The sequence below is a fragment of the Petromyzon marinus genome, unplaced genomic scaffold (genome assembly GCF_048934315.1).
Source record: "Petromyzon marinus isolate PM22_M1 ecotype Great Lakes invasive population unplaced genomic scaffold, UKy_Petmar_22M1.pri1.0 PM_G_Scaffold_32, whole genome shotgun sequence".
Taxonomy (NCBI): Eukaryota; Metazoa; Chordata; class Hyperoartia; order Petromyzontiformes; family Petromyzontidae; genus Petromyzon; species Petromyzon marinus.
In genome coordinates, this window is record NW_027422895.1 from 469,168 (window position 1) to 479,120 (window position 9,953).

The following is a 9,953-nucleotide window of genomic DNA, read 5'->3' on the forward strand; positions in this document are numbered from 1 at the left end:
GGGGAGGCCGCCTGGGAGGCCGCTGGTGAGGGGGGAGGGCCGGAGGAGAGGGAGGAGACGTGGGATCAGATTCCAGCATTCAGCACGCAAACATCTCGGTAGCGGTGGTGGTATTGGCGGTAGCGGTGGTGGTCAGTGATGGTAGTGATGTTGGTAATGGTGGTGGTAGTAGTGATGGTAGTGTATGGTAGTAGTGGTGGTGGTGGTAATGGTGGAAGTGGTGGTAAAGTGGTGGTGGTGATGGTGCTAGTGGTGGTGGTAGTAGTAGTGGTGGTGTAATGGTGGTGGTAATGTTGGTGGTAGTAGTGGTGATAATGGTGGTGGTGTAATGGTGGTGCTAGTGTTGGTGGTAGTAGTGGTGGTAATAGTGGTGGTGTCCGGCAAAACAACCCCCTACCTCCTTGTGGTGCCGGATGGGCAACGCTGCCGTGGGCAGTGCCGGGGGAGAGGGCCAATTCGGATTGGCCTTTCCCCTCATGGCGTTTGTAACCACCACAGCGGCTAAGTGGGGGCTCTGGATAGGTGTGAGGGGCTGGTAACCCCTCCACATCCAATTAATTACCACTAAACCACGACCACAACATGGTATAAATAAGCTTGTGCCGGAGGCCCAGGGGGGACAGGCGTCTATGACGTCTCCTGGCCAAACCACATTTGGCGGAGCCAGGAGACTGAATCCTTCCCCTCGGTGCTCCTCCATAAACAACAAAAAACCACGCCATGTGACCATGTGGAATGTTCGAACGCTCACTGCGGAGGAGAGGCTGCCACTCCTCTGTCAAGAGCTGGACCGGTACTGCCTGGATCTCTGTGGTAATAAGGAGGTCCTGTGGACCGGCTCTGGCTCCTGCCACCATGAGGGGTGGACAGTCCTCTACTCGGGGCAGGAAACTGCCAAACAACAGGGTGTGGCTCTTCTTCTGAATAAAAGAATGAAGGGGGCGTGGGAGCGTGGTGATGAGGTGTGGGAAGCTGCAAGCTCCAGGCTACTTTGGGCTCGCCTTGCCATCAACCACAGGCGAGGAGTGGTGGTCATGGTAACTTATGCCCCCAGCAAAGACGAACATCCGTGGAGGGATCCAAGCAAGGCCAATGAGTCAAATGCCTTCTATGACCTCCTGTCACAGGTACTGGCTAAAGTAGCCCCTCGGGATAGTCATCTTGTTGGGTGACTTCAATGCATGAGTTGGTCATGATGCTGGCACCTGGTCTGGAGTAATTGGAAGGCATTGGGCAGATCAGCTCAATAACAATGGCAGGAGGCTGCTAGATTTTTGTGCAGCCCATGGGCTTGTAATTACCAACACGCTGTTCCGGCATCGGCGCATCCACACCACATCATGGATGTATGCCGGGTCCAAGCAAGAACATCTGCTGGACTACATAGTGACGGAACAGCGAATGCGGGCCCATGTCCTTGACACCAGGACCTACAGTGGAGCTGATCTGCCCACTGACCATCGACTTGTCATCTGTAAGATGCACCTGCAATTCTTCCACTCCGGTGGTGGGTGTACACCCAGGACCCCATTCAAACCCTTAGTGGCATGGTCTCAGCTAACTGATGAAAGTTACAAACGAGAATTTCATCATCGCTTGCGGCTGGGATTGACATCATCCCCTACTCCTCTTGATGTCGAGGGGAAATGGGTGAGGTTTAGGACTGTAGCTCATGTAGCTGCAATGGCTGCTTTGGGTACACGGTCCAGACCTCCCCAGAGACCCTGGCTGACAAGAGGAGGTGTTCAAGCTGGCTGAGAAAAATCGACAGGCCCACTCTCATCGGCTACAGCATCCCACGTCGGAGAATGAGGAGGCTTACCGCAGCCTTCGCTCGGAGGTTCGGAGAGCCGTGAGGCGCTGCAAGGATGGGTGGTGGTCGCGGGTTGCTGAGGAGATGGAGTCTGCCTCAGTGGCCCACGATCACAAATCGCTCTTTAATTCCATCAAAAAAGTAACCTGCAGCGCCACACCTATTACCATCATTAGGGGAAAGAACGGTGATCCAATATCCGACCCTCAGGAACAGATTTGCAGATTTTCTGAGCATTCCTGAGGTCCTGGGGAAGGGGAAATCCCTCAGCCAGGAAAACAACGTGGGACAAAGTGGGGATGACCCTACTGAGGCTGCGGTGCCTCAAATATTGGAGGAAGTCACCCCCTGTGAGTGGCTGGCTGAGGTGCCATCCGTTGAGGACAGCAAGTTGGCACAGTAGGGGGCACAGGTGGTGCACCAGCCAGTCATCTCAAGTCAGTCGACCCGTGGCACCTGGGTCTGCCCCGTGACCTCCTGCCCGCGGGCGTTCGACACTTCACGTGGCCTCAACGTGCACATGGCCTGGCACAAGCGTCGTGGTGACGTCACCACCACTTAGTGGCGAATGGCGGTTGTTGTTGTTGTCTGTCTCGGCGTGTGTCTGTGTGTGTCTGCCTCTGCGTGTGTGTGTCTATGTGTCTCTGTGTGTCTGTCTCTGCGTGTGTCTGTGGTTGCGTGTGTCTATGTCTCTACGTGTGTGTCTATGTGTCTCTGTGTCTATGTGTCTCTGTGTGTCTATGTGTCTCTGCGTGTGTGTCTATGTGTCTCTGCGTGTGTGTCTATGTCTCTGCATGTGTGTGTCTGTCTCTGCACGTGTGTGTCTGTGTCTGTGTGACTGCCAAGTTGTCCTTATTTTCGTTGCCTTCTGATACGCCCAGCAGAGACACTCGCTGCACACACTCACCGTGCCGCGCACAGACAAAGATCCCCCGTATACCCTTAACAGACTGTAGGGGCAAGTGCTGTTAGCGAGCTCCTATAAGGCCGGCACGGTACACGAGGGGGTGGGATGGCCAGCACCTTGCCCGGCCGCCTTTGTCTCCCTAGTGGCGATGTTTACTACACACCGCACCAGGTACTCATTTGAGGCGGAGTCGACCTAGGGGAGGCCCGGGACCGGTTCAGATAATCGTCAGCGATGTTGGATGTGAGTGGGAATCGAACTTGGGTCGCCAGGATCGTGGTGCAGCGTAGCGCTAACCGCTACCCTTCAGCTCTCCACACACGTCGTCGGTCACACACAGAACCGCAGAGGAGGGCAAAAAGGATCCCAAGCGTGTGACACTCAGAACCACAAGTGGCAGGGACTCGGCCGAGAGAGTGGAGAGAGAGAGAGGAGAGAGAGAGTGGAGAGAGAGAGTGGAGAGAGACTTTTCAGGACTTTATTTCCACTGAAACATTAACAGCAGAAACATTACCGGAAAAAAACACACCTAAACTGAAAATCAATAAAACATCAAACTCTTAACAGCTGTATGTGTACTCTTTGGTTCTATTCGGTAAAGTCACCACGTAGGTAAAAAATAAAACAACAAAAATCACGACGTTTCGGCCACAACACAAGTAGCTTTCTTCAGGTGAAGGAACAGAACTGAAATACAAATGGCACCGGGATAGAGGCCGTGGAAACGAGGCGGTGCACGGACATCTCCGTGTGCAGCAAAGTTGTTAAAGGGTTTTTCAATTTGATAAACAATCAAATGTTGTGACATGAGAATGTGCGACGTGAACAAAATATATTTTTCTCCCGTGCATTTTCAAAAACGAAATGGCGTCGACATGTCAAAAAACCTGAATGAGGTTTTTTTCTTCAAGGATTCTGTTGTCAGTTTACATTAAAGTGTAATGACAGGGTAACACCTGCTGACATCACAGGGTGACACCTGCTGACATCACAGGGTGACACCTGCTGACACGACAAGGGGTAACACCTGGTGACATCACAGGGTGACACCCGTTGACATGACAGGGTGACACCTGCTGACATCACAGGGTGACACCTGCTGACAGGGTGACACCTGTTGACATGACAGGGTGACACCTGCTAACATGACAGGGTGACACCTGCTGACATCACAGGGTGACACCTGCTGACATGACAGGGTGACACCTGCTGACATCACAGGGTGACACCTGCTGACAGGGTGACACCCGCTGGCCTGGCAAGAGCTTCACGGATACGGCCACAGAGGTAACAACCAATCAGGGAAGGAGGCGCATTTGGGGCAAAGGCAACAGGTGGGGCTAGCCGAGTTACTCCGGTCACCTGCTCGAAGGTTCCACGAGAGGGCGTGGCCGGAGACGGGGCCTAGCCACGCCTCCGGCCACGCCCTCTCGTGTAACCTGCTGGAAGGTTCCACGAGAGGGCGTGGCCGGAGGCGGGGCCTAGCCACGCCTGGGGGGATATAAGGGGGAGCGGACCCGGAGCTCGGGGCTCGTGCGTGGGGTCCCGGGTCCTGGCGTGTCGCCGTTCGCCGACATCTCTCTCCGTCGCCGTCACGCCGCCAGCCGGAATCGTGGCCAAGAAGGGCCGGCACAGTCACGAGACGTTAACGTGGAAAGTCATTTGGTGAGACGTGCGTAGCGAGCGAGGTAGCGGCGCGTGGTCCGGTGAGAAGGAGCGACGAGTCAAATGAGAGAGGCGCGACGTGAAGTCAGGGGTGGTGTCCCCCCCCCGCCCCCACGAGGGAAAAAGGAAAGGGGGCGGATGGCTGAGTGGAGAGCGTGCGGGAACGTGAACATGGAGAGTGAGTGGCCGGGCAATTTGCAGTTTGACGGCAAACGCCGCAATGAACGTGAGGTTCAGAGTGAACGCTAAGTGAGGGCTCGTGGGTAGAACATCATCAGCGATCTGACGAACGCCGCTGCAATGGACGCATGCGCTACGGGTACATGTCGCTTTTGGTGCAGGTACAGTACGTGGCGACCACCTGCTGGGTCATGGGGAAGGAGCCAGGTTATGCTGAGAGGTCCTGGAAGAGGCGGCTGGGAGGCGGTGTCGCGGCGGGGGCTGGGCGCATTCTCAGAGGATTCGCATCGCTGAGGATGTTGTAGGCGAGCTGACACGCCACCTCCCGTGCTCCCTCCTCGCTGGAGCTCAGAAATGCGGGGAAGATGCCGGCGCCTTCTCCCATCCCGGGAACCGACACCTTATAGAGGAGGCCCGTGGGCATCCCGGGCCCCGAGTGAGCGTGCAGCTCGAAGGTCGGGTAGCTGACGCCGGCGGTCCGGCACAGCACCCGCAGCCGCACCTCCCACGACAGCACGGCCGCCTGCGGCAGCGCCTCGAGAGCCACGGGCATGGGCCGCAGGTGGAGAGGTACCCACCACAGCCACTTGCGTGCCCCCCAGCCCCCAAACAGGCTGTGCGCGGCCTTGCCGGTGGCCGTGCACTCCGGCTGCAGTAGGTCTGGCACCGCCGGCTCCGTCTCCTCCTCGTCTTCCGCCGCCGCCGCCGCGGCCGCGGCCGCCCGTTCCGAGATGGCCCAGTCCACCTTGATGGTCCGGCCCCACGGCCGGAAGTCGATTCGAAGGAGCTTCTTCCGGGCCATGGCGGCCGCACGATGGCTCCCGTACTCGATGAACGCGTAGCCTCGGTTGAGGGTTTTGTCCCAGTAACAGACGCTCATCTTGACATCCACCACGCCCTCCGTGGCACCGCTCATCGCCATCATCACCTCCGCTCGCTTCTTGTCCTTTGGCAGCCCCCCAATAAAGAGGTGGCGATTGTCCACGCTGAAGTGGACTCCAATGCGGCGTCCGGGACGGATCTCTAATTTGTTGAGTTTCTTGACGGCATCCGTGGCTTGGGCGCGCGTGGCGTAGGTAGCGAACGCGTAGCCGCGGGTCTCTCCGCCGTGCGCCATCACGAGGCGGAGCTGGTAGAGCTTCCCCACCGTCTCCAGCATGGGCACCAGCTCATCCTCGTAGAGGTCGCGCGGGATCCCCCCCAGAAACACCTCGCAGCCACGGGCGGGAGGGGGCCCCCGCCAGTCGGGCGGCGGTCCGAACTTCCTCTGTCCGTTCTCCCGGACGACGCTGTACCCCGTGCGCAACATGAGGTCCGGCAGGACCTTCTTCATGCAGGCCATGCCGAGCACCGGTGGTTTGGCTGCTACGGTGGTGCTGGGGCAGCGCCTTGGGGCCCGGTGGAGCCCTTGACGCTCCGCGCGGTCGCCTCGTGCCGACAAAGTCACGGGGGGAATCAACTCCTGAAGAGCCAAATCCCCGGCAGGAACTCGCTCGGGCCCGAACCTACAGGGGATAGGAAGAGAGGGAGAGAGTGAAGACAGAGATGGATGGAGAGAGAGAGAGACGCGTTTAAGCAGAGCTACCTATATAAACTCATAATAAAGGTTTTTGGGTTAGATCGCGAATCTGCATTCAAATAGGCATCAGTGTGCATTTGCTTTCTGTAAACGCTGTGTGTTATTTTACCGTTTAGGCCATGTCCAAGCAAAATATCTAGGAATGAGAGTGTGTTATTCACCTCCATTTCCATGGTGAACTGGATGGCCGGGTTTTGTGCATTGAGATGATTTAGAAAATCATTAAGCGTATCTTTACCATGTGGCCAGACAACCAAAGTGTCATCCACATATCTAAACCAAAAAGATGGTTTTAACGTGAATTATTTGTCTTTTGTCAACGTGACACTTTTTTTGCTGATTGGCCGTGTCGGGTGGTGGAGGGTTACGACACATTTATAAATAACGCGATCTTACCCAAAAACCTTTCTTATGAATAATATTGGTCGCGAAAGCCTGCAACGTGTTAAACTATATAAACTCGAAAAATCACAATGAACTTAAAGAGAAACCCAAGAAACTGTGTCCTGACTTTTGTACCGCCCTGTATAATAATCATTACCCCTCACCCCCTGTACACCCCCCCACCCTCCGCAGTACCCCTCCTCACTCATCCAATCACTCACCGAGTCGCTCACACACTCACCACCCACTCACCCACCCACTCACCCAGTCGCCCACACACTCACCCAGTTGCTCACTCACTCACACAGTCACCCACCCACTCATCCACCCACCCACTCACCCAGTCGCCCACACACTCACCTCACACACTCACTCACTCACCCACTCACTCACTCACCCACCCACACACTCACTCACCCAGTCGCTCACACACTCACCACCCACTCACCCACCCACTCACCCACCCACTCACCCAGTCGCCCACACACTCAGCTCACACACTCACTCACCCACTCACTCACCCATCCACACACTCACCCAGTCGCTCACACACTCACCACCCACTCACCCACCCACTCACCCAGATGCCCACACGCTCACCCACTCACTCACCCACTCTCTCAGCCACTCACCCACTCACTCACCCGCTCACTCACCCACTCACTCACCTGCTCGCTCACCCAGCCACTCACCCACTCACTCACCTGCTCGCTCACCCAGCCACTCACCCAGCCACTCACAACAATCGCCACTAATTGGCGGTGACGTCACCACGACGCTTGTGCCAGGGTCACGTGGTTAGCGGTAATCAATTGAAGGTGGAGGGGTTAATTAATTGAAGGTGGAGAGGGGCTTAATTAATTAATTACTGCTAACCACGTGAGCCTGGCACATGCGTCGTGGTGACGTCACCGCCAATTAGTGGCGATTGTTGTGAGTGGCTGGGTGTGTGGGCGACTGGGTGAGTGGGTGGATGTGTGTGGACGGGTGAGTGAGTGGGTGGTGAGTGTCTGGGTGAGTGTCTGGGTGAGTGGGTGGGCGACTGGGTGAGTGGGTGGATGTGTGAGTGTCTGGGTGAGTGGGTGGGTGAGTGGGTAACCCCTCCACCTTCAATTAAGTAAATGAAGGTGGAGGGGTTACCAGCCCCTCCACCTTCAATTAATTAGCCACTATGGTGGTCGCAAATGCCCTGAGAGAAGAGGCCGATTGGAATTGGCCCTCCACCCCACAGCACTGTCCACGACAACGTTGCCCGTCCGGCACCACGCGGAGGTAGGGAGTTGTTTTTGCCAACAACAACAACAACCGCCATTCGCCACTAAGTGGCGGTGATGCCACCACGACGCTTCTGCCAGGCTAGGTGCACCTTGAGGCCACGTGAAGTGTCGAACGCCCGCTGGCAGGAAGTCACGGGGCAGGCCCAGCAGGTGCCACGGGTCGACTGACTGAGACGGCTGAGATGACTGGCTGATGCACCACCTGTACCCGCTACTGCGCCAAACTCACCCACTCACCCAGTCGCTCACTCACCCACCCACACACAGTGTACACACAGTGTATACACTGTGTGTGGGTGGGTGAGTGAGCAGTCGCCCACACACTCACCCACTCAGTGTATACACTGTGTGTGTGTGTGTACACACACACACACGGTGTACACACACAGTGTACACACACACACAGTGTACACAGACAGTGTAAACACAGTGCACACACACACGCAGTGTACACACACAGTGTACACACACACAGTGTACACACAGTGTACACACACAGTGTATATACACAGTGTACACACACACAGTGTACACACACAGTGTATACACTCAGTATACACACACAGTGTACACACACACAGTGTACACACACACACAGTGTACACACACAGTGTTAACACACAGTGTACACGCACACAGTGTACACACACAGTATACACACAGTGTACACACACACAGTGTACACACACACAGTGTAAACACACAGTGTACACACACACAGTGTACACACACACACAGTGTACACACAGTGTACACACACACTCAGTGTACACACACACAGTGTACACACACAGTGTACACACACACAGTGTACACACACACACAGTGTATACACACACAGTATACACACACAGTGTACACACACAGGGTACACACACACACATAGTGTACACACACACAGTGCACACACACACAGTGTACACACACACAGTGTACACACACATTGTGTACACACAGTATATACAGTGTGTATGTACATACATAGTGTATACACGTACACACAGTGTACACACACACACATTGTGTACACACACACACAGTGTACACACACATTGTACACACACTCACAGTGTACACATACACACAGTGTACACACACAGTGTACACACACACAGTGTAAACACAGTGTACACACACACACAGTGTACACACACAGTGTACACACACACACAGTGTACACACACACACACAGTGTACACACAGTGTACACACACACAGTGTACACACACACTCAGTGTACACACACAGTGTACACACACACAGTGTACACACACAGTGCACACACAAAGTGTACACACACACAGTGTACACACACAGTGTACACACACACAGTGTACACACACAGTGTATATACACAGTGTAAACAAACACAGTGTACACACACAGTGTACACACACAGTGTATACACACAGTGTACACACACACAGAGTGTACACACACACATTGTGTACACACAGTGTACACACACACAGTGTACACACAGTGTACACACAATAGTGTACACACACACAGAGTGTACACAAACACAGTATACACACACAGTGTATACACACAGTGTACACACACACAGTGTACACACACACAGAGTGTACACACACACGCACAGTGTACACACACAGTGTACACACACAGTGTGTACACACACACAGTGTACACACACACAGTGTACACATACACAGTGTATACACACAGTGCACAACACACATTGTGTACACACACACACACTGTACACACACATTGTACACACACACACAGTGTACACACACACACAGTGTACACACACACAGTGTAAACACAGTGTACACACACACACAGTGTACACACACAGACAGTGTACACACACACGCACAGTGTACACACACAGTGTACACACACAGTGTGTACACACACACAGTGTACACACACACACAGTTTACACATACACAGTGTATACACACAGTGTACACACACACAGTATACACACACAGTGTACACACACACACAGTGTACACACACACACATTGTACACACACAGTATATACACACACACAGTATACACACAGTGTACACACACACAGTGTACACATACACAGTGTATACACACAGTGTACACACACAGTGTACACACACACAGTGTACACACACACACATTGTACACACACAGTATAT

General features: G+C 54.3%; 1 protein-coding gene across 2 annotated transcripts; it reads right to left on the reverse strand.

The window, feature by feature from the left end:
• Window positions 1–4,168: 4,168 nt before the first annotated feature.
• On the reverse strand, window positions 4,169–8,060 carry LOC142915488 (putative RNA-binding protein 46). 2 transcript variants are annotated; one of them, XM_076061247.1, is made up of 2 exons: window positions 7,895–8,060; window positions 4,169–6,070 (listed from the first exon to the last, which is right to left on the reverse strand). In XM_076061247.1, the coding sequence occupies exon 2, from the start codon at window positions 5,905–5,907 to the stop codon at window positions 4,774–4,776; it is 1,134 nt and encodes a 377-aa protein (XP_075917362.1). In that variant the 5' UTR covers window positions 5,908–6,070; window positions 7,895–8,060; the 3' UTR covers window positions 4,169–4,773. The 2 variants fall into 2 exon arrangements, with proteins under 2 accessions (XP_075917362.1, XP_075917363.1); XM_076061248.1 differs by lacking the exon at window positions 7,895–8,060 and adding an exon at window positions 7,197–7,248.
• Window positions 8,061–9,953: the final 1,893 nt, after the last annotated feature.